Source organism: Notothenia rossii (assembly GCF_949606895.1).
Source record: "Notothenia rossii genome assembly, chromosome: 6".
Classification (NCBI taxonomy): Eukaryota; Metazoa; Chordata; class Actinopteri; order Perciformes; family Nototheniidae; genus Notothenia; species Notothenia rossii.
Genome location: NC_136909.1, coordinates 63509022 through 63534698, shown reverse-complemented (window position 1 = coordinate 63534698; position 25677 = coordinate 63509022). Strand labels below are relative to the sequence as shown.

The following is a 25677-nucleotide window of genomic DNA, read 5'->3' as shown; positions in this document are numbered from 1 at the left end:
CTATTACAACTGTCAGCACAAATGGACTGAACATGTCAGGGATGAATGTGGCTGATAAAGATCTACAATAGCTTTCTGTTGTAAAATCCAAATGTTTGCGTTACAGGGTTTGTCTCATATAAATGTCACGTAAGAAGAAAACAGTTTTGCATTTGGAACTAAAAATCTACTGAGCTGGATCCAAGAACCGCACACTTTATTTGCAGGGTTATGAAACTGAGGTGGGATTGACATGAGCAATAACAGTTCATGGCGAGTACGGTGAAGAGAAGGGCGTTTTTACAAGCAGTAGAGCTGATTACCCAGGTGTACAAAGACAGTATACAGTATATGTTTCCTCCATACTTTTAATGAAAACTGAACTGACCGTTCGGAACAGCAGCACAAGCCCTTTTTCTGTTGTTATTTTGATACTGGTGTAATCAATAAATATAATTGTCGTATCAGATTATCACAAGTAAGATCAAAGTGAAACATATACAGGTAAAATAAGCCAGTAGAGAACTCCAAGAACTAGAACGGAACTAATTTCAGTGGAAAAGGGGTGTGAGTTTCCTGACAGTTTGTCTATTTAATTGATTCTTCGTGCATGTATTTGAGTATCTTGTGCTAGCAGCATTTAGCATCATTTGTGTTTCCTGCAGCTCTACAAGGACCAGAGGAGGAGCAGTGAGAACCTTTCCCATAAGTCCTCAGACAGTGATGTCAGCGACGTGTCAGCCATCTCTCGAACCAGCAGTGCCTCTCGCATCAGTAGCACCAGCTACATGTCCATCCAGTCAGAGAGACCGCGGGGACGCTTCAGGTGCGCACACCTTCTCATTCACCAGGGACCTGTGTCCGAAAAGAGACTTTATCTGATAGAAAAGATGCTGACAAGGCTATGGGACAACTTATTACTGATGGCTGCTCAAACAAATGAGCTTTCCCTTCTTTCTTATAACTTTCTTTCTGAAAGACACGTCCAAACACACGCTTCTCCTCCAAGTTAAGTCGCTAGCGCTTTTCTAAAAAGTTGAGATATTTTCAACTCGGAGCAGCTTCTGTAAAAAGGCAAAGCGTTCAGAAAAAGTAGTTTTAAAGGCAGAACATTTTCTCGAACCAATTTCATACGACAGCATAAGCTCACTGACTAAAAAAGGCACACAGGCCCTTAGATTCTAACTTTTCTTTTTGTGTGGTCTTACTTATGTTAACTAATTAATTCACATAAAATTAACTTATTTTTGGGTGACATTTAATGATCAGCAGGGCCATGCGGGCATCGGGCCGCCACATGATGAAGAGCACCAGCGTGAGCGGAGAGATCTACGGCATGGACCACGCCGACGGCAGCCAATCAGACACGGCGCTCGGGAGCCTGGGGAGCGGGCTCAAGAAGCGGCGCTCGAGCCTCAGTCAACGTGTTGTCGCCATCCTGCCATCGAGACGCAGCCGCAGCACCTCGCAGCTCAGCCAGACAGGTGAGAGCACTTAGACTAATGCCTGCAGAAACAAATAACATACAATAAAAGATATTGTACAGCAGAAACAGGTCAACTTTATCCTGCCTAGCATAAACTACATTACACCACCAAACTATTTCTATTTCAAAGAATCATCACCACTATAATAGTAAGGACATTATTGTGCTTACCGTAAATAAGTAATACAATTAGCCAAGAAGATTGGCAACCTCTAATAACATCTATTTTTATTTTATTTCTTTGCCTTTGGAAGAAGACAGACGAACACAAAGGCTCATATAAAATATGTTGGAGCAGCAAGGCGATCGAGTGCCTTTATGTCAAATTCAATTAGTTTAAAATCATTCAGTTGGCCTATCCTTTTATGTGTTGAAAAATAAATAAACAATCTCAGGGGGATAATTGTGGCTGTCAATTACAGTGTCTGTTTCGATATTACCTTTGGGGGAATCCAAAATATTTTTCTATACTTAATAACACTAATGGGTAGAAAAAATGTCTAAAGGAAGCTGGGTTTTCCTGCTGTGACTGGTTGAGAGTTCCTAAAGTCTTATGGTGTAAAGACTGCACAATATGTTGTTTCAGGATCAACGTGCTCATTTCAATAGTGGGTTTTTGGCGAACTCAAAGACGTCATGCTACAAATGTAGCTGCCAAAAGGAAAGCTTGCAAGGTTCCGATTTTCCAAGACCAATCCAGTGTTTACCATTAATTACAGCTTTCTCATTAGTGGAATGCTGTGCCACAGCATGAAGAACTGTGCCACAGCATTCCACTATAGTTCTTCAAATCTTTATTATTGCGAATACTTTTTAGAAATATTTAGTGCGAATACTTTTTCAAAATATTTTATACTTTTCAAAATATTCAGCTTTTTAAACTCTTTTTTTATTTAACATGGAACTCAATGGGAGGAACCTTCAAATCCTCTTTTAACTACACCGTGTGCCAAATGCTACTCCTTCCACATACTTTCAGCTAGAGATATCTTTTACACTTTTTGAGATATTTAACTTAGTTTTGTAAAGAGGCGTTCTTCAGATTCTCAGCAGCTCGTTAAGTCTAGAGTACTTTGATCTCAAAACAGAGTGGAGGACAGCTTGAAATACTCCCCAATTTTTTTGTTTAACCTGCCATCATTCCCAAACCCTACACTCCTTGGACATACGGTAATTGTTCACGAAAAACGTAGGAAAACTTCTCCTAGGTTGGAAAATAAAAAAAATTAAGCTAAATCATTAAACAAAATGCCTCTTGAGGGCATGAAGTGACAACAACTTTCAACATGTCTCCATTAAGGCCTATTTCTTCACAGCAGCAGCCGCACACCTTTAGTTAATCTGCCAAAAAAGGCCACATTATTAACCGAAAGTACACAAAAAGCACACTCAGACGCTCGTCATGATCCTGAGACGCTTCACATGTTGAAATTTCACCGATATCTGCTACGGTTCTTCAACAAAACGTTCAGATGTAAAAGGTTTATCTCTCATTCAGACCAATGGAAAGGCTCTCCTCTCACCAATCACTGCACATCACCATGGAAACCTTTGATCTCTGGGCTCACACAGGTGTTATGATTATTTGTTATGATTAGGTGCTCAGTACAGAAACAAACACTGACAAACACACTGGACTTTAACAGACTGTCTCAGCCTATTCTTTTCGGTCTGATGGAGACTTCATACTGACTTCTACATGTTCCACATATTTTAGACATTATTGGTGACGTATGGTTTTAGTCGAAAAGTTTGCAGTCAAAATATTCTGCTGCTGTCCCAAGCCTTTTTACTAATACATATTCATTCACTACTACTTACATCTGATATTTAACTCCTTCAGTCTATTTTCAGCTGCAGAAACCATTCAACTATTACATTATTCAGCTATTTCAGGACATCAAGGCTATACATGTTGTTGTTTATACCTTTTTTAAACCTTTTCTTTTAGATATTTAGCTTCTTCACTATTTTTCCTCCTCTTCCAGTTTAACATTTCACTTTCAAGTTTTCAACAAAGTCATTGTAATGCATTTGAGCTGTAACAATTTGATTCAAATCATTTCACTTTTCTGCATTTCTCCGCTAAGTTCAGCAACACACTTACTTGTTTTTTGTAGCTAACAGCAGCTACCATTCAGCTAATAACATATTCAGCTTTTTCTGCATTTTCAGCTAAATTCAGCCACAAATGTTCACAGTTTACAGCATTCGCACGCATTTTCTGCAGGAAATGCATTTTCTAGTTAACCCTTTACATTTCACACTTTTTCTCGTCAACCCTTGTCAAAAGTATTGTTGAAAGTCTAAAACAGATATCCTACGGTAGTCATTTAGTTTGCTCTCTATGATCTGCTCAGTGACCAGCAGATCGACTGTGATTGTATGGGAAGCGTCCTCATGTCTTACTTTATAAATATGTTCTTGAAAAAAAGAGCATTACTATCAGTGCAAACCCCCTGAATAAATAAATGTTTATAATTTTAAAAAAATGAAATAAAAGCCCTCTTGAATCTTGTATGATATATGTTGCACACTTGGACACAAAAGGGAGTGCGTGCATAACTTTAAAATACATTCCATTTACTTTGTTCGTTCTGTAAATCACAAAGACAGCACTGCATACTGTCAGCTAGGTCTTATAAATGATGCCTTTACATCTTCTGAGTCTCACCTATATGACCCCTGAGCTGGCCCTGACCCTGTGTGAGCTTTGCTCGACCTACTAAATATAAAAGTTGGTATTTCACATGAACATATCAGAAATGACCGGTCAATTTAATACAACAAATGTGGGAAAAACGAGTGATTTTGCAATATAATACAATTAAATGTCCATTGACGTTGCACTGCTAGGCAGTATATTACTCTGGGTCCCACACATAGAGCTGTCACATGTTAACTTGTATCACTGATTACCTCAAGAGTTGCTTTTGATAAACAAATGCATCAATGAATGCATTTCTAATATCAAAACATACATTTACATACTGTGAAAAGAAATACACATTAACAAGTTACTAACACTGTCACACATTTACATCTTTGTATCACTGTTGCTGTTGTTTCTGATGATGTTGTTTATTGGCTTTGTTGTTGTTGTTGTGTGTGTTATTTCAGAGGCGGCGGGTAAGGCGGTGGAAAGACAGAAAGGTAAAGCAATAGTCAGTCAGAAAGACAGACAGACAGACAGACAGACAGACAGACAGACAGACAGACAGACAGACAGACAGACAGACAGACAGAAGTTTGACGTGTATTGTTTGTTCATGAGCGATAAGCATGGTAGCGTATTATGTAGCAGGATTAGGTGTGGTACATAGCAGCTGTTAAATGTGACTTCCCTGATTTATATTCATGAATTTAATACAGGCAAGTACGGAAGAGGATTATTGTCAAATGTGAAAAACTGACTTTCATTTTGGAGCTCTGATATTAAAGTCAGAATACTGAGAAAAAAGTCAAAATTCTCAGATTTAAGTCAGAATTTCTTTGGGGAAAAAAACGGAATTCTGAGATTTATTTCAGAATAAAAGACTTGCGGATTAAAGTCAGAATTCTCAGAATAAAGTCATAGTTCTCACTTTAATCTCAGAATTCTGAGAAAAAAGCCAGAATTCTCAGATGATAGTCAGAATTATTGGAAAGAAACATTTGAATTCTCAGAATAAAATCTGAATTTGTAGAAAAAAGTTTAGAATTCTCAGATAAAATTAAGATTTTGGAAAAAAAGTCATATGTAACAGCTGTTAAATTTGACTTTAATGATGTTTATTTAGAAATCAGTTAAGATAGCATCACAATGCACTTTTAAAAGTTTTAGGGGATCGAGATGCAGACAAAGAGCCTAAGAGAGAGAATGATAGATATAGTAGAATGGGAGGGATGAAACCCTCTGTAATGGTCACACATGCAGAGCACACAGTGACATGTGTTCTGCTTTTAACCCATCCTAGTACCAGGAGTCTAGTACTAGGAGCATTGGGCAGCTATTGTACAGCGTCCGGGGAGCAATGGGAGTGAGAGTGGGGGGGGATGTCCGGTGCCTTGCTCGGCAGGGCAGGAGGTGAACAGGGACCTCCATATTTAGGTCTATTCGGGTGACTTGAACCGGCGACCCTACATCTCCCAGTCCAAGCCCCTACTGACTGAGCCACTGCCGGATATAGAGAGTTGTAGAATAGCTCTGAGAGACCTCCTTCCTGAACTCTGTCTCCGGCACGCTTCCTTACTCCACGCTTCCTTACTCCACCCTCTTCTGTCACCACAGTGTTCAGATCTTTAAGAAGCCTGATATCAAGATCATTTTATCAAAATTCAAAACTGTTGCAGCACACATGTCATATTTGCCTTTACATTTGTATCACTTAACAAACCAAAAATAACTCACTTTGAAACACTGATTTTCTTTTTGACTTGGCTATGTTTTCATGATAAAAGATAGGCTTCTAAGAAGATCTGAACTCCCTCTTTGAATACCAATTTTCACTGTAAGATTTCTTTAGTTTTACCTTTTCCATCCCTGCCAAACACTAAGATTGGGGTAGTGACTAAGCCACGTTATCTTCCTAAAGTGACCTCCCCACCTAAAAGATATTCCCTCCTATTTTAAAATGAATTTGAACACAAAAAAGTTTTTTAGCTTTTGTCTAAATGGTAATTATCCATCACTTTGAAATGTTGGTGAGGTCACCATGGGGTATTTATTTGCATGGGATGCATATTGATGCTTATAGTTATCAGGCATGGCAGACACTACCTAGAATTGATCATTAAAGAATGACCAAGATGAAAATAAGTATTCTATTGCAGACCTGAGATGCCTTAAGACAGCCTTTAATAAAATGTCATATGCAAAGTCTCATTGTTTGACACCTCTTTCTGCCTCAAAAGCTCCAGCAGGTAAAAAGGTGGGTAAGGGCGCCAGCAGCAGCATCCAGAGGAGCGTGGAGACAGGCATGGCGGTGGAGTACCCGCGGGGGGGGTCCACCATGAACCGACAGGCCAGCAGAGAGTCCACTGACGGCAGCATGAACAGCTACAGCTCCGAGGGGAAGTACGTACACACACAGAGCGCATGTTGTCAGGACTGTATTAAAGCACAAGGTGTCTGAGATGGTATGAAAACATGTTAGAAACGTTATTGTGAAAGCACAAGAAAACAGGAACTTGACAAAAAACAGCAAAGTTAAGGATTAGGGCCGCATTGGAATTGTTTTTGAGATCCCAGAATAGTAACGTTACTCTCAGGACTCTGATTCAGAATGATGACATTTCTTTCAGAATGCTGACTATTATTTCAGAATTAAAAAAAATCTCAGAATTTGACTCTTTTCTTAAACTTTTTTTTGTATAATTCTGAATTTAATCTAGGCGAAGGTTTTTTTCTCTCAAAATGTCCGCTATTATGCAGTATTCTGATCTCAGAATAATTACTGCTTTTAAGGAATTTAACCTTTTTTTCAAAAAGCTGACTTTATTCTCCGGATACTGACTTCTATCTAAGAATTCTGTGTGTAATATCAGAATCCTGACTTTTCTTAGAATTCTGACTTTATTCTAAGCAATCAGACTTTTTGCTAGTATTTGATTTTCTTTCTCAGAATAGTGCCTTTAATCTAAGAATTCCGACTTTTTTTACTTGTGACTTTTCTCGGAATTCCTACTTTAATAGTAGTAGGAGTGTCGTTGCAGTGCTTTTGCATTGGAGCTCTGTCTTTGGTGCCATTATGATACATTCAAAGAGGATATTATCATAATGTCTTAGAGAGTATTATTCACATGTAGCTTGTTTGAAGCAGACTTATGTGGTTTTCAAGTTGAACCACTGCACACCCGAGTAGCCCAAAACGGAACTAAAACGGAACTAAATTCAGTGGAAAACGGGTATTATGGTGCAGGTTCTGAGTGACGCAGTAGGAATTGTTGATTCATTTGTGTCTGTGCGTGTGTCAGTCTGATATTCTCAGGTATGCGGTTGGGGGCCGACAGTCAGTTCAGTGACTTCCTGGACGGGTTAGGCCCCGGTCAGCTGGTGGGCCGACAAACACTGGCCACGCCTGCCATGGGTGAGTGACAGCTCAAATCCACTGCTAATTCCATAGCCTGCATTTCTCTACTTGCAATACGAAAACTACAACTATCAGGTTCTGTTTTACATGTCAAATATGTGCATGTGAACAGGTGATGTTCAGATCGGTCTGATGGATAAGAAAGGCCAGCTGGAGGTCGAGGTGATCAGGGCACGAGGCCTTACCTCCAAAGCAGGCTCCAAATCTCTCCCAGGTAACACACACACACACACACACACACACACACACACACACACACACACACACACACACACACACACACACACACACACACACACACACACACACACACACACACACACACACAGGGATATAAATACAGCACATCTGCCTCATGTCTGATATCACAACCGAACAAGTCTTCTTCCTCTCTAATTCTTCCTCATCACATCACCCTTTTTCACCTCCCCCACACCTTAATCATCCAATTAGTCTTCCCTATTTCTCTCTTCTTGCTTCCTTTAAACTATCTCCCTCCGTCCACAGCTCCCTATGTCAAGGTTTACCTGCTGGATAATGGAACTTGTAAAGCCAAAAAGAAAACTAAGATTGCACGAAAGACCCTGGAGCCGCTCTACCAGCAGCACTTGCTCTTTGAGGAGAGTCCCCAGGGCAGGGTGCTTCAGGTAATCTACTGTGTGTGTGTGTGTGTGTGTGTGTGTGTGTGTGTGTGTGTGTGTGTGTGTGTGTGTGTGTGTGTGTGTGTGTGTGTGTGTGTGTGTGTGTGTGTGTGTGTGTGTGTGTGTGTGTGTGTGTGTGTGTGTGTGTGTGTGTGTGTGTGTGTGTGTGTGTGTGTGTGTGTGTGTGTGTGTGTGTGATGGTGATGGTTTAACAAAAATGACCACATTTTTATTATTAATAAGTTAACTAACATGACATCGGCTTTGACTTGGAATTCTTTTTTTTTACTATAAAAGTGGGCCTGGCCTTCGTTTGACTTAATTCAGATGGATGTGGACTTGACTCAGACTTGACTAAGTTTTCAGTTAAGTGAGACCTTTCTCAAAGGACCTCAGATTCGACTTGGACTTGTTTTGAAAAACTTTAGATTTTATTAGAAATAGAAAAAACCCAATTGAAACTTGAACCGGCCCTATCTCAAAAAACTTTTTCTCATTAAATGAGACCTATTTTGAAATTGTCTCAGATGACATAAAAATGAAAATGTCCATGTCTTGTCTTGTCTGAAAACATTTCCGATCTGGACCCATTGGAAATGGACTTAAACTTTTTCACAAAAGTACTTTAGCCTTGACTTGAAATAACCTCAAATGTCTTGTTGAAAATATTTTAACTTGACTTGGACTCGACCTAAAGCATTTCAAAACAGCTTTGAATATCACTTTGAAACTAGTGTCCATTCGCCAGGTCTAAACCTATTTTAATAGTAATTTTTATGCATCAAGTTTTGCTGAAGTTTAGCTTTGAATTGACCTCATCCCTACCATTCTCTGTTCCAGGTGATAGTTTGGGGAGACTATGGACGGATGGACCACAAATGTTTTATGGGTGTAGCACAGATCCTATTGGAGGAGCTGGACCTCTCCAGCACGGTGATCAGCTGGTACAAACTGTTTCCGCCGTCCTCATTGGTGGACCCTACATTAGCTCCGCTCAACCGGCTGGCATCTCAGACGTCATTGGACATCTCAGGACCGCCACCGGGCGTTCGGTCCTAGTGACCGAGTGGTGACCCCCCCACCCCCCCAAATATCCCTTCGATGACAAAAATAATGGACCAGAGCTAACTGGACCAGAACTGACCAGAGGGGCGAGGACACGCCCCCACGAGCACCTCGGTCCTCCAATGAGAGGCCAGACGGAGCAACAGGGAATGAGAGCGAGAAAGAGCGAGAGGGAGAGACAGAACTAGCCAATCAAAGCTTAGCTGGAGTCTGACAATCACGTCTCACACCTTCCCTCTTCCTCCTCCTCCTCCGTTTTTGTTTTCAAAGCTTTCTTCGTTTTCCTCCTCTGAGCTGCAGCAGTGGAAGTTTTTGTTCAACATTCACTTTCTTTTTCCTCCTTACTTTCTCGTGCAGAGCAGACAAATCGTCCACCTAATAGCCCCATAGCCAATCAGAGTAGAGATTGCAGCTAGGCCCCAGGAATGAGGGGTGTAAACAATGTTTCGGTGTTAATGAGTAGCAAATGTTGGCGGTTTCATTCGGCTGTCTCCGCCGGTGTTCTCGTGGTAACGGTCGTAAATGAGCATGGTTCAGTAACCTGTTTAGATGAAGGGAGCCTACACATATATAAAAGATATGAAAGAGATAAATGAAAGCAAGCACAAGACAAGCTTGACTTCTTTATTTGGACAGAATCAAACGGTTTCGCTCTTCGTCTAAACGGTAAATTCAATAGAGGCCAAATTTTTTTTTTTTTTTTTTTTATCCGTCTTTCTTTCAGAATGGTGCCATGAGGTGCAGACTCCCCTTGTGTGTGTGTGTGTGTGTGTGTGTGTGTGTGTGTGTGTGTGTGTGTGTGTGTGTGTGTGTGTGTGTGTGTGTGTGTGTGTGTGTGTGTGTGTGTGTGTGTGTGTGTGTGTGTGTGTGTGTGTGTGTGTGTGTGTGTGTGTGTGTGTGTGTGTGTGTGTGTGTGGTTTTGCGAGCGATGGTGCGACAGTAAACATCAGGTCACATTCGCACCCTGTTGCCCGTCCCTGAACTCCAACCCCCACCCCCGGGCCTCCTCACTTCTCAACCCCCCCCCTCCCCCCCGTAGGAGGGAGCAGCATGACCCGGCCCCAAGCTGCATGCATGTTTCTTTTACGTTCCCCGTTTGTTTCGTTCTATTCGTTTAGTTTCTCTACTTTTTTGTAAAATAGAAGACGAGACAAATTAACGAGACGATGCTCCAAAAAACAAAAACAGAAAAAAAGAAGACTAGACTATGTGTGTTAGTTCCACATAATTTTAGGCCAGCTTGTATGTTGCATGTTCTTGTACAGTTTGCTCGTACTGAATATGAATACAAACCGAGAAAAAGCCAAGCCATCCCCGCCCCTTTAACAGGAGCGGACCAATAGTAGGGGGGGATCAAACTCCGCCCAGGCCACGCCTCCCACTCTGGTTCTTCAGATATCCTTGTGAGGAAGTGTTCGACAAAAAAAAAAATCTCTTAGTTCCGGTTTTTCTTTGGACCCTTTTGAACAACAGTGCTGTTCTGTAGTACTGAGCATACTGGATCCCCCCGGCGTATCTGAGGGTGTTGGTGTTCAAACTGTAGTTTAACACCGTCGGGGCTAGAGACACAGATAGAGAATGTGTGTATAACAGCTAAATGTATATGAAGTATAATTATGACAGAAATTATAAAGATATAGATATATGAATACAAAAAGAGTATACACCCGTCACATGCACACCTTGTACATAACAAACCAGGATGAGCGGCTTTACCTTGAGTTCCGAATAAAACACACGGCTGACACACAAACATTCCTGGTCTGTTGGAAGGGAATTTGCGTCCTGTGGATGTGCTCGAGCTGCTGAGCGGCACTGAGCCACAAAGAGGCGCTAATAGGCCTTTATTTTTGTCCCAGTTGCAGAAAAAAAAAGCAGAGCCAATTGGAACAATTTCTTCTCCTCAAAGTCCTCTTCCCCCCACCCCCCTGTGTATCATTATTGGTTTGGACTGGACTTCTAAAGCCAATGAGAATCTGATTTTGCAGACATATTTTGCGGATGTTTCTGTTGAAACCCTCGGCGGTGTGGCCGACTGCCCTTTCCTTTGTCAGTATTACTCCAGGAATACTGATTGTTTACAGCCCATGGCTCCCCCCCCCCCCCCCCAAAAAAAAACACGATTTTAGACGAAAGACTAAGTATTCACTGCAACAGTTCTTGTTTGTATAACAGATGTGGCTCTACTGATGTGTATGTTTTATATTCAAGAGTTCATTTTTATTATTTACAAATAAAAGACTGTGTGGAAGAAGATCATGGCATTCTGACGGAGTGGTCCACATTATTGTGAACAAAGTGATATGTGTAATGTTTCAATGTGATTGGGATACTGGTGCACATACACATAGAAAGATGGGAGGTGTTATTGCTATATAAGAATGAACTTCCAGATGTGTCTTGCATCCAACTTCTTCAGTTCTCAAGGTAAGAGAGGAGCTGCTGTGGAAAGAGTTAGTAAAGCTTCCTGCCTATACAAAAAACTACACATCGATGTTAACTTTGGTGAATTTGCCTCTGAATGACTTTGTTTCACTATGTTCTGGCATCCTAATACATAGAGTGGTGCAGTGATGACCTATTTATCTAGGGCGACCTGGAAGTCAGCATCATGATGTGCTCCCTCGAGCAATCAGATTGTTCTATTATATTTTAGAATATTGCTGAAAAAATATGTATTTTTATTGTATCTTTATTGAATAAGGTTCATGCAAAACGAAACAATAATCTCAAAGAGAGAAAATATGCTAAATGCCAGATTATAGAATTCCATTCCATAGGTTCCATCTTTTTTGTTGTTGCAGTACACATCATGGTAAGTAATATTTCAATGATTGAAGTTATTTAATACAATAAACTATGATGGTAGACTACCATGTATTTTTAACATTGTCACAGTGGTTCTCAAATGGGGGTACGCGGACCCCTAGGGCAGTGATTCTCAAACTTCTTTCAAGAATGTACCACCTTTGAAAAATAAATTCAGCCAAGTACCCCCTGATCAGCGCAAAAACAATTTGTTAGGGGAAAAAAGCCTATATAAAGAAGTACAGCACAGCGCTGCACCATCAGTGTCTGAGCCTCCCTGTCAGAATGACAAAGATCCTCAGCGAAGCACAAGCCCATGTTTCTCACTACATTGTAGCAAGAACGTGCACATTTAAATTAAAGACACTTTTCTTTATTTTTGTAGCCATCAAGAGAATATTACCGTTTGTTTTAAGAGATAAAAGGTTTGAACAATTTCAATTTGAGATGTGTATTTCTTTGTGAACAATTCTTAAAACTATAGTGATGTAATAATTCGTATTAAAGTGGGAAAACATTCAAATGTTATTTATTCTCTTAAGCACAATGACACTAGAACATTACTGTGCCGAAAGGGATAATTATTGTGAAATGAACATAGATTAGACATGATAATATTTGTTTTGTGACAAGTTAAAAATACAATAAAATAGAAACCTTATATAAAAGAAAATATACTCTAGAGCAGGGGTCTTCAACGTTTTTCATGCCAGGGATCCCCAAACTGATGGAGAGCTGGAGCAGGGACCCCCCTACTATATGTATGGCATACAATTGTGTTTTATATTAAACGGGGCCTAGTGGCGTGTATAAACAGAGCTACTCTGTTATTGTACATTCAATACTAAGCTATTCAAATAATACACAGGTTAATATATTCATGTTTTTATTTTAAACATGTGCAATGTACAGGGTGGCCGTGCCACTGCCATTTATAAACATACATCTTGAACACAACACAGAGCTATTAAAATAATTCACAGATTCAAGTTTGAACTTTAAAGAGCAACTTGCAGGTTAAAGACACCAGTGAATAAATGTGTAGGAAAATGATGAATACACTAGATTTTCAAAAAAATATACAGAAATATACACTACAGTGACATCTGGTGTCGTTTTGGTAAGACATTTTCACTTCCGCATAAAAAAGCCTCCGCACGTGACCTCCCGCATGTGACGTAACATGGGGGAGAACGGCCGGTCTAACGTATGAATAAACATGGATCACAATGCCAGTTTTGACAGAGAAGAGGTTGAAAATATATATTCAAATGCATATGATTATGATTATGAGCCTGCTAGGCGTCCAAGAGACCAGGAGCAGCCAAGGATTAGAAGAAATAACGGCCATCGGAGAGAAATTGAGCTGTGGTGTGAGGAAAACCAGTGGAGAACAGGGCAGCTGTCTTGGTGAGGGACCGGCGTTAGCTACAGAATGTTAGCTAACGTCACATCACAACATTGTGAAGTTAGCTATCATATATCAGGCTATAACTAAAGTAGCATTGATAATATAGTAACGTTACTGGCAGGACTGTTGATACTGATCCATAACAGAAACTAATGCGCAAGTATCAGCCGTATCTCGCGTTACCTAGTGCAACTCCACACTACGGTGCTGTGTACCGGAGGGGAGACGCGAGATTCGGCTGATACTTGACGATCTGGTGGAGAAAGGTTGTGGAGCAGAAGATAACGTCTTCTGCCTCGATTTCTCCATTCGCTACAATATGTTGGATTCATGTTAATGTGCATTTAAAGACATTTCAATTTGTGGGAAAAAAATGTTTGGAAAACTTTTTTTTTTTTAAAAAGAAAATAAAAAAATTGTCTAATCAACCAAAGATTTCGCGACCCACAGTACCTCCGCGGACCCCCTGTTGAAGACCTCTGCTCTAGAGTATTTATAAAATACATACTATAACATACACATTAAGCTAGCATACACTGTAATGGACCAATTTGCTACAAAAGAAATAGATAAACACACATTTGACAACATGTTAAACTATGGAATGCCATTTATGCCAAAATTAAATAATTAAATAATTAAATAAATACATATATATATATATATATATATAAATATGCCTATGAAATAAATTCTGAAATAAATAAATGAGGCAATAAATATGTATACATGTACATTTAAATACACATTTATTTATTTCATGGGACTTTTATTTCATAATGACACATTTATTTATTTCAAGAGACTTGTATTTCATAATGACACATTTATTTATTTCAAGAGACTCGTATGTCATGACATATTTATTTATTTCAGATGACTTGTATTTCATAATGACGCATTTATTTATTTCAGGTGACTTGTATTTCATGAGACATTTCCATTCCTTATATGCAAATGAACGGGGCGTGGTTAGCTCACAGATCCAGAGACCCAGACCAAAGCAACAGCACCACACTGACTACTTGAGAAAAGGAAGAAAATGGAGGAGAAGGACTATAAGGCAAACTACTAAATTCTCAGAGTCAGACATCGCATGTAATCTGATACTCTAAATTTCACCCGCCAGAAATGTTTGCTTCTTCTTCTTCGGTGTAACTGTCCGTTGGCAAACCAGTTGACTTCTTCTTCTCTCGGTTTTTTGGCGGATTGCAAACAACTTTAAGGTGCATACCGCCACCTACTGTACATGAGTGTGAATCATCATATCATTCCAACTCTTAACTCATGGACGTATCTATGATCTAATCCAAAAATAAATAAATAAAAAACATAATAAATAAAACAAAACAAAACAACAATCTATGATCTTTCCTGAGCTAATGTTAGATAATTGTACTTACCCCAGTTTCACTAAAGGTAAACAGTGCCTTTCTGGTAGCTCTTTCTCCCTCTCCTTTTGTTCCCAAAATACCAACCACACTCCATTCCCTCTCTGCCTCTAAAACGTTATCCTTTACTTTCAGCTTTATAGATGTTCCACATTTTCTTTAACTCCACAGTTCCTACACTTGTCACTGGTACTTTCCCCATGACATGCAGCGTACCATTCAATGCTGTGTGATTTATTCTGAGTCTAGCTATCATCATTTCCTCCCTTCTGTTTCTTTCTTTATAAATATTTGTCTGCTGGCATACCAGCAGACCAGCATTTATGTATCACCAGCTTATGTTAGTATTAAATATACAATGTATTATGGTAACTATCAAAAATAAAGACATTGTATAGTGTTCATAACAGTATTTTTATTTAATAAATTATACTTAATACAATAATATTACAAAAAAAACCTACATCTAAATAAATATATCATCTAAAATAGATGCATTTGATTTAAAAATAACAAATATAATTCAAAATGTAAACAGCAACAAAGAAATTATAAACATTCTTTTTCTTGTTAATGTCCATTATCTTCTCTGTTATGTATCTTCCGGTCTTTGCCAATCTGGCCAGCATTTCTTGGTCCTCCACGTCTTTCTCGCACAGCCACTGCTTGAAGCAAACTGAAAATAAGAAACAACAATGTTTTAACAAATCTTATTAATTTATGTGATGATAGAACTACAAACAGAATAGCTGTAACTTTAACTAAATAAATAACTCAGTTACCTCTAATCATTAACCCATGTTTGTATCCTTGAGTTCACTCTGTGTGTTGCTGTTAACATACATAATATATACCTGACGTGGAAACGTTACTCGTGGATGGGGCTACAGAGCTACTAGAAAGACAGTCGAACCCGGTGCATTTCTCCGTCTGAATGTGGTGCACTTTTGCTAAATGTTTAGACAAATAGCTCGTGTTAGCGCCCTTACATGCTAAACTCTTATTGCGCTTTTGGCAATGAGCATTTTCCACCTCAAGACCAAGCCCCCAGGAAGTGCGCCGGACTCTGAGGAAAATATTTGTTGTGTCCAAACGGCGGTACTACAATTTCCTTATCAGTCTGTGACGTCGATCGGCCCAGAAATACTTTTTCCCCTTGACTAACATGGGGAAAGAGACGTCTGTAAATCGGTGGATAATTTTTTTCAAACTAAATAAACTACCCAGTATGAACTATTGTATAGCCCTAGAATCATTAAGTCCTTAAAGTTGTAAAATGCACTAAAAGCCAAATCTAGATTTATTCTCTCTCTCCATTCTTTCTAGTGAGCCGAGAGTGTGTGCTCGGGGGGCTGGGCTTAAGGGGCGCATGCTCTGTGAGCGCACAAACGGGTTCTTCTGCTCTGACAGCCAGGCACGACGGGTAATCCGTGACGTTTCACTCTCTCAAAAGTTGGGCCATTTTGACTTCATGCGCCAATGAGCAGCTCTCATAGGAAAGAAGGAGACCCCTCCTCCCACGCTGTATCCAGTTCTTATTATACATCCATGCTCAAGACGGGTAACATAACTACCCTCGGGCGCTTAGTTCTCTCCGCCATGTGTTTGTGTGCACACACGCGTGTGTGTGTGTGTGTGTGTGTGTGTGTGTGTGTGTGTGTGTGTGTGTGTGTGTGTGTGTGTGTGTGTGTGTGTGTGTGTGTGTGTGTGTGTGTGTGTTGCATGCATGTAGCAGGTTCTGTGTGTAAACTGCCCCACCCTCTCGCATACCGACCGGGGAGAGAGATCTCTCGTCTGGATTGGAAAGATCGAAAATAAATCATAGACGCACTTTGTAGTCTTTTTGCATATTAGAAACGGAGTTGGCGACAGTAAGACTGCGATATAATGTTTATGTAGATATAATAAATATGACATCTATTTTTAAAATGTCTCCAGTACCGATAAAAAGATCGATAACGTTGGACGTTAACGGTACAACAGTCTTTAATAATTCAGCCCCGGGGCCCGTTAATACTGGGGCTCGGTACCCATTCCTAGTTTTAATTATTACATCATCAATATTACATTTCAAATAAACAAGTACTTAGTATCTCACAAAGAGCAAGTGGCTAGTGCTGGTAAGAACATACCTGGTGATGGTGATGGTGGCTCTTCGCTGCAGGATCTGGTCGATGTCCTCCTAGCAGAAGCGATTGCCTTCGTCGTTCTCGTCCATAATGGCGGCGTAGGCTCCTTTCCTCAGCAGGTCCTCGATCTCCTTCTTGGAGAACTGCTGGACCGGCTAAAGGCGACGCAGAGAGACATTTACACAAGTGGATTTAGAAAACTCTTTTAGAAAATAAACTAAACGTACTGCAACAGCGACTGACCCAAAAATGACTTGGCATCTAGAAATATGACAGATTTTCTTTTTCTCACCCCGTTGTTGTTGCCTTCTTTGTTCCCACTTGTGCTCTGCAGGATGGCACGGTCCAGCCCGAGCTTCAGATTAGCTTTATCCAGCATTTCCCTCATAGTTTCTAGTGATCAGACGGTACACCTTCACCGCCTTAGACTGGCCAAAATGATGACATCGAGCTTGAGCCTGAAATAAAAAATTAAAAGAGGGGTCAAAAGAGCATCATGTGCAGCTGCTCTTCAACGTTTTTAAGCATTAAATGGGAAAATATACACTTAAAGAACCGAGGGAATACACGGAAAGACCGTTGTTGTTGTTGTAGCCCTATTGAACTATCTTTAGGATAGACAGAGCAGATATATATATCGTACCTGCAGGTCATTTTGAGGGTTCCAGTCAGAGTCGAATATCACACAGGTGTCCGCAGCAGTGAGGTTCACAAGTTCTTGATCAGGTGTTTGATGTGGGCTGGCATGATCCTTTCTGCAGCGATAAATAAAGAAAACATAGAAGACATTATTAATAATAGTAATGATGGTAACAACAATAATATTAGTATAACTATTTATATAGCACTTACACAATAATTTCAAAGTGATTCTCACAACAAAAATAAAGAACAAAACAATATCAACAATAAAAAAACTAATGATTATAGGAATGTTAAGATACAAAGAAATGATAAACACTCTAAGAGGCCGACTACAAAAGGGAGACTCAATGGCTCTTGATGACATCAATGAGCAGTCCCTAAACATGCTGCTGTATAAAAAGAAATAGGTCCAGATTTCTTCTATTTAGTGTTGGATGATTTGTTGTATTGATTTCTGATGGATGCTCAGATATGTTTTACAATTATAACAAAAAGATTATTGTATTTGGAATCAAAAAGTTTACAAATCATAGTTTTAATAAAATGACGAGCAATATAGGATTTATTCAACAGCGGTAAAGCATAAAGTTGCTAAATTAACGTACGCTGAACTGTAAAACTTACCACTATTTAGGAAAGGACCTGATCAGAAGGGTTGACCAGTAGGACAGCAAAGAGGTGGAGGAGGTCTCTGTCATGTACAACCATTGGTAGATGTTACACCTGAAAGAAAGATAAGGAAATAAGAGAAGACAGGAGGAGAAACACCTTCTTAAGTAAAAGACCAAATCATGTTAAGCTTTAACCTGAGGCTGTTTTTTCAGTCTTTACAATGCACTGTTGGAAATTACATTCCAAATGCTAAATTCAAACTCAATACCATAAATAACTGGGTACCAAAGTGCTTTACCTGATAGAACACGTTCCACACGGAGCAGCAACCATCCGGCTGGGCCTTTTGCTGCATATCATCTTCTCCTCCCTCTCCACTGTTTCCAGTAGATCTCTACTGCCTCTGTCCAATAAAACTGAAATACCCCAAAACAATAATTAAAAAAGTTAAAAACAATGACTTGCTTTTGCCATTCAAATGTATTAGAATCTCACCTTTTTCCTGTCAGGAAGGCGTTCCCTTCAAGTCCGCAACCAGTCATAGGAGTTCAAATGCAAAGCCTGAACGATGACAAGAGCGAGACTTACATTTGACAAGATACGTAATACCAGAGCAGTGCCTACGAAATGCAGAGAACAGATCAAATCCCCTGACAGACTCACACACTTTGGTGATGTCCTCATCTGATAATGATGTTTCATTTTTAGCAGCAAAGTAACATTACTCAAAGTATATGTTGGACCCAACTCATTTACAGTATGTTTTGCATCTCCTCAAAAATGGTCTGTATAGTTGAGTAGAAACAAACTGTCCCTACAGTTTCAGGTAGATTAACAAAGAAAAGTTTGCAATGAAGCACAACACCCCTCTTTGTATTAAGCTAGCTGTCACAGAAAGTACAGCTTAACATGCTAACCTGGTAGAGTTAGCTAACGTTAGCTAACTTCATGTCCAACTAAAAACCTCAAACGTGCATTACATTGACGATTTTAAACACAACTTAACTCTCTCAACTTGTAAAATAACGTTAATTTAACATACCCTTAAATAACTACATCACGTTTTTCAGGGGCAACACAAACTGCAGAAAACGTTAGTTGCTAACTGTTGTTAGCTAAGACAGCTAGCTCGTAACAATAGCCTCCTAGCAAACTTAAGGTTACGTTAACATTAACTTAACGTTGTAAGAAAGCAAAACGAACCTTCGAGAAATGTTTTACTCTCAGACTGGGTGTAAGCGTTGCTTACCTCCAGAAGGACTTTTAGCTGTTTCCCAGTAGAGACTAGAGAAACCGGTTTGGTTTATTGGCAATTTGCAAACCACTTACAGTAAGAGAACTGGAGTGTGAAACAAAAGCTATTGAGTCAGTGTTGTGGTGCTGTTGCTTTGGTCTGGATCTGTGAGCTAACCACGCCCCGTTCATTTGCATATAAGGAATGGAAATGTCTCATCATGAAATACAAGTCACCTGAAATAAATAAATGCGTCATTATGAAATACAAGTCATCTGAAATAAATAAATATGTCATTATGAAATACGAGTCTCTTGAAATAAATAAATGTGTCATTATGAAATACAAGTCTCTTGAAATAAATAAATGTGTCATTATGAAATAAAAGTCCCATGAAATAAATAAATGTGTATTTAAATGTACATGTATACATATATATTTATTTCATAGGCATATATATATATATATATATATGTATTTATTTAATTATTGATGTATTTATTTTATTTTGGCTTAAATGGCATTCCATATTAAACAAGGTAATAGTTTTAAAATACAATAAAACCCACCACACAAACTCCCATGATAAAGAGAGAGGTTTTCTTTGGCGCCATCTTATGGAGAGTTTGATGAATAGTGAAACACCCCCCCCCCCCCCCCCCCCCCCCCCCCCCTCACTTTCAGTTTACTGCAGAGGTGAATACATCTGGTTTACAAACCATTTAGAGAATAACATTATGAATATAGAAATATAGACAAAGGCAATCAGAACAATTACAACTTCCAAAGGACTTTCGTTGACCGGTAGCCTTTGTACTCAAACAGCAGAACTGGAACTGACAGGCTCCCCTAACTTTATTTTGAAAAGTGCAATGGTTTATAAAAAGTGGAAAGGGTTTGACACTGGTGTGATCCTGAAATATGACACATATGTAAAGAAACAGTTATTTATTATTGATGACTTGTACAGGGGTAGACATTAAGAGTCCGGGCCGGTGGCATTGTATTATCACTGGTCCCACCATTGTAACCACTGGCCCGGAGCATTCGTCCAAAACAAAATCGACTAATAATGAAGAAAATTCAAACATTTGTTGCAATAGTAATTTATGCACTAACTACATTACTACTTGTACTACAACATTTGAATCATCAGTTCTTCCTCATTTTCCTCAATTTTTCATATTTGGTTTATTAAAATAATAATATTGTGGTCATTGTTAAAAAAATTCTGCTATTATTATGAGTATTATTATTTGTATAATGCGCTTTCTTCCTTCCTGTCATTAGGAGTTAGAAAGGTAATGGCTATGTAGTAGATTAGATTACAACCTTCATTATCCTAAACTGCTGGGACATTTCCCTATAGCCAATACCTTTTATATTTTCTACTCTTCACTTACTTGTCAGCATAGGTCGGCATTGATGTACAGAGCCGACAGAAGACCTTGTTTATATTGACATCATATTGAGAGGTGCAGCCAGTGACGCGTCATAAAACCAGGAAGTAAGCCGCTGGTTCCCTCGTCAAAAAAGCAATGGGATTTCTCCACAGGGTTTTGGAAAATAGCTGGAAATAAGGTCTGTGGAAAACAAACCTGTTTGATAAATGCACGTTTTGTTCAGCCGGGTAATCTCCACATGTCTACCCTGCTTTTATAATTTTCGAATCATAAATCTAATCTATAGATTAGATTATAAAATTGTTTTAGGACGCGTCACTCACTGCACCACTAGAAGCCAACTCCATCGATCAAACTGGCTGAAACGTTCTCTCCCTCTTCTTCTCATGTGCCCTGTCACTCTCCTTTAACTCCTCCGGTGACTTTCTTTTATTTGAAGATAGTTTTTTGCCCGGCGCTTGGCCGGTTATCGCTGGTATTAAAAACATTTTGGCGAATGGTTAGGTGGCGCGATAATCTGTAGTGAAGGAGCGCGCTCCCGTTCACGGGAGCCTGCTCGCGCTGCGCTCCCGCTCACGGGAGCCTGCTTGCGCTGCACTCCCGCTCACGGGAGCCTGCTCGCGCTGCGCTCTGCAGCAAACAGCTGTTTGCTTTTCACCCAACAACGACAAGCGACTCACGAAACGCTATGGTGTAGCGTTAATAAACGAAAAAATTTAACAAAATTGCTAGTCAAAATACCGAACCACAGGAAACATTTTTTAAACAATATTTTTAGTGGCCCGAGCGGGCAAGTGGAAAGTACGTTATGCTGGCCCGGGGTGTCTAAATAGTGCTTCCGGGCCAGCGGGCCATTTATAATGTCGAGCCCTGCTTGTACGATGATGATAATATGGGCCAGTTGTTTCCCATCACTCCACTTTAAACATGCTCAATGAACACACCATACGTAATCCTTCAAGGAACTTTATTTTGACGAGTACAAAGGTTTAGTATAGTATGTTGTGTTAGGCATACAACAATCCTAAAATATGACACACATTTTGCTGCAAAAATATAATAATGCAATGTACAAGATTAGGAAAAAACAAGAAACAAGTGTCAAGAAATGTGAAGGGTTACTGATTATTGCAGGTCTCCCTTGAAAAAGAGACCGATGGTCTCAATGGGACCACCTTAAATAAAGGTTTGAAATCATGGAGGATTTTTGGGTCATTTAAAATGAGTAAACTGGAGGGAGATTTACGAGTTGATGAGAATCCTTGGTTCTATATTTAAACTGCATTTGATGTATTCTTATTGTGCAAATACACTTTTATGAAAGATGTTTCACTTCTTGGTTTTCATTTTTTTGTGCAAGCTTTTTTTCAAAACACAATTTTAACAAATCATACTTTAAATGTCCCCAGTGTAAATGACGCCTGGTGGCCAAAGAGGAAACTTGGGTAGGTCAGATTCATCTTGTGTGATTTGCAATTAATCCACACAAATGTTTATGATTGGTCTATATTATTGTAATATATGTAGACCAGGGATTTAATGGATCACATGTAACAAGATTACCCAATCAGGATACAAAAATAGTAACTGTATTCAGATTACTGTTATATTTGGGAAAGTACTAGCACGATCCATATATTACTAAAAACAAAAAGAGGCATATTGTGATTGTTTTAAAAGGGTTGGGTTTATTTCAGAGGACGCATGTTTTTATCTTAAATATGTTGGTTCCCTCTTTTCTAAGGTCACATTGTTCTGTTGTCTTACATAATAGTGAATGCAAACTCTTTTAATTTGATATTAAGGTCATCCAAAAGTAACGGAAGTAATCAGGTTACATTTCATAAAGTGACCCTCCCATCCCTTGCATATGATTATGTTAATGTGTTTGCCATCACTCCACATTGTCCCACGGTCCATGCACACACCAGTTTGAGATGATGTTAGACTTGGTGCTGAAACAGAAGGGTGTCATGTCACATTACCCCCCCCCCCCCCCCCCAACCCCCCTCCCACAGTGTTAATGGTTTGAAAGCCCCCCCCCCGGTTTGGCTTCAGAGCCCATTAGAAGTCGCTGCAGTGATAGCAGTCATTACCGCAGTATTCCCCGTCCGCCGCCCCCCCTACCCCCCCCCCCCCCCCCCCCCCCCCCCTTCACCGCCGCTTAATCTAATTAGACGGACGGGCTCCTGGTTTATGAAAGGAGGGGGGTCCCTTCTATTGATATTCATTAAAAATACATGATTTATTATCACTAAGCTCTCTGAGGTGCGGGCTGCTCGCGCGCACTGCGGCCCGCGCGGAGAACATTTACCGGATCCAGCTTCATTTAGAGCCGTTGATCGGCACGCGCTCTTATTGCACGGGATTAATAATTCCCAACAGCCGGGCGATATATAATAAAACACCAATTATATGAATAAGAGTGACATTGTTCCTGCCCCTATTGTCACTTATTAGGGCTGTTATAATAATTATACAACGTTAGATATAATATAACGAGGATTAGTCTAACATATTTAGATGGTGAATAAAAGCGATGATTAAATACACACCCTATTCAGACCACAGTAAATAAGCATTGTGCTTAAAGTCAATATTTGTTAGCCTTATGATGACTTTTGGGAAGAATAAAAGCATTATAAACTAAAATCTCCCTTTTCTATGATCGTTTTGGTTACATTTCAAACAAAAAAGAGCAACAAACGTGTTTGAATTTGAGAATTACTGTTGAATTGAGCTCCAATCCAAACCAAAAGTCCAACACAATGTATCATATTTTCTCATGTGTCTCTTATTCTCAAAATGCATCTCTATTTATCTTCATCCCCTCTCAACACAAAGCCCTACCAAGATGTTAATTTCCTTCATTTTAATAAAGGTTTTCAAACGTTTCCATTCAAACTAATCCCATTATTAAATCTTTTACAAGATCAGTTAGATGCTGCGGGTCCTTCGAGGCGTCCTCTGCCTGCAGGGGCCCCTCCACATGTCCCTGCGCCCTGTAGACACTAGAGGGAGCTGGAGTCCGTGTTTGGAGGTGAGTGAGAGTCTCTTCGAAGCGATGGAGCTTCTGGATTTAGAAGTGGGTCTTTATCTTTTTATTATAAATATTATTATAGATGACAAGGCTAGGATGAGATAATTAACTCCACAATACAACAGCTGTTGTTCCCATAAAGCAAGAAAGGAAAGTCACAGTTGTTTGGAGTAGGTTAAGATTGTAGGCGCGTGTCCCTATAGCCTGTTTTAAAGTGAAGTTGTCTGAGGTCCTTACCACCAGCTGCTCTTGCAGTAATAAGTAGTGTACCATTCTTACTGTCCCAAATGTGCACAATGTAGTGACTGCTTTTTCGTCTTTTGTTTTTTTGTTTACTTAGTTGTGTTCTCTGTATTTTATATGTCTGTGTTATGTGTATGTGTAAACGTTGCTGCCTTCTTGGCCAGGTCAGCATTGTAAATGAGATTGTATCTCAATGAATTTTATCTGGTTGAATAAAGGTTAAATACAAATAAAACATTTATTTATTTATAAGAGTTATTTTAACTGTATTATTTTTGGATTTATTGACGTTTTGTTGAAATCATGTCCCTCAAAATAAGAATACGGATTTGTATTTATTTATTAAAGAAGACAATTGTTGGTATTATTTGACAACACTGATATCTTCTAAAATTCTTCCAGCATCAAACTCCCCTTCACCCTGATGCGTTAAACTTTGAGTACATCTCATCATCAGCAGCAGCAGCACAGACAGCAGCCCCCCCCCCCCAGACCTGCACTCACATCCGGTCTTTATAGATCCTATAGGCTCCTCTCAGGGAGAAACACGCTCCCTCTGTCCCAAGCGGGCCATTCCCCCCCGTCATTCATCTTCATAACAACCCATTTAGTGTACAATTAACAACGACTTAACTACGGCGGCCATAAACACGTCCGTGCATTACTGGCAGAGGGATGGATGGATGGATGTGGAGTGTGTGGTGGAGCAGGGGTGCGTAAAGACCCCGGACCCCGTGCAGACTGCCAGAAGTGGTCTGGGGACCTTCAGGGGTCGTTTGAATGTCTTACAATAAGCCCAAAAGTAACATGTTTATAAATTGATGTAAAACGCTCAGATGCGTCCCATTTGTACTTAATTGGACTGATTTAAATTCGTCACATCTATTTTACATTACTTACTTTTTACACATTTGCACATGTGTCCCTATTTTATTTCCATTCTGCTTCTTTTTACACCATTTCTTCATTGCTTTAAGTTTTATATATTGTGTTGCATTGTTGTAGGAGCCTGTGACCTAACTTTTTCATTGACTTAACTGTAGTTATGTGCATATGACAATAAAGCCTTTGAATCTTTGAATCAGTGCCGCACATGATATACGGGGAGGGGCACGGACTGTGGAAGGATGTGAGATGTGGGGTGCGAAGGGGGGGTCTGATAATTTGCTCTATAGCCGTGTAATCCCGCTTGATTTCATCTAATACCACCGGCTCGACGCACCGGCATGCGCACACATCCCCCGATGTGATAATAGCGCGATGTGAAATCCATCCCCGCTCCCGTTATTGTAAAGCTTTTTGGAATGAGAGTGTGTGTGTGTGTGTGTGTGTGTGTGTGTGTGTGTGTGTGTGTGTGTGTGTGTGTGTGTGTGTGTGTGTGTGTGTGTGTGTGTGTGTGTGTGTGTGTGTGTGTGTGTGTGTGTGTGTGTGTGTGTGTGTGTGTGAGAGAGGGGTGGTGGGTTGGGGGGTTACCAGAGCCTGCAATTCCTCCGCAAAAAAAGACAGATACTAGATTTAA

At 39.8% G+C, this 25677-nt stretch overlaps 1 protein-coding gene and 1 long non-coding RNA gene across 27 annotated transcripts in view; one reads left to right on the top strand and one right to left on the bottom strand.

The window, feature by feature from the left end:
- The window catches only part of LOC307044420 (regulating synaptic membrane exocytosis protein 1-like), a gene marked incomplete at its 3' end in the record, with an annotated part of 141083 nt that extends 129577 nt beyond the window's left edge, over window positions 1-11506 (top strand). For 21 of the 26 annotated variants that reach the window (XM_079689642.1, XM_079689641.1, XM_079689630.1 and 18 more), the window contains 8 exons: window positions 645-805; window positions 1249-1463; window positions 4562-4618; window positions 6359-6521; window positions 7421-7533; window positions 7649-7750; window positions 8044-8183; window positions 9018-11506. In XM_079689642.1, coding sequence (XP_079545768.1) covers window positions 645-805; window positions 1249-1463; window positions 4562-4618; window positions 6359-6521; window positions 7421-7533; window positions 7649-7750; window positions 8044-8183; window positions 9018-9236 — 1170 coding nt within the window. The remainder of the gene's footprint in view (window positions 1-644; window positions 806-1248; window positions 1464-4561; window positions 4619-6358; window positions 6522-7420; window positions 7534-7648; window positions 7751-8043; window positions 8184-9017) is intronic. The other 5 variants (XM_079689634.1, XM_079689637.1, XM_079689635.1 and 2 more) reach the window with 3 other exon arrangements.
- Window positions 11507-15203: 3697 nt separating this feature from the next.
- On the bottom strand, window positions 15204-19033 carry LOC307044429. Its single transcript, XR_013809641.1, has 7 exons — window positions 18734-19033; window positions 18537-18654; window positions 18251-18349; window positions 17625-17736; window positions 17274-17439; window positions 16985-17136; window positions 15204-15528 (listed from the first exon to the last, which is right to left on the bottom strand). It is a non-coding gene; the product is annotated as an uncharacterized lncRNA (long non-coding RNA).
- Between the last annotated feature and the right edge of the window lie 6644 nt (window positions 19034-25677).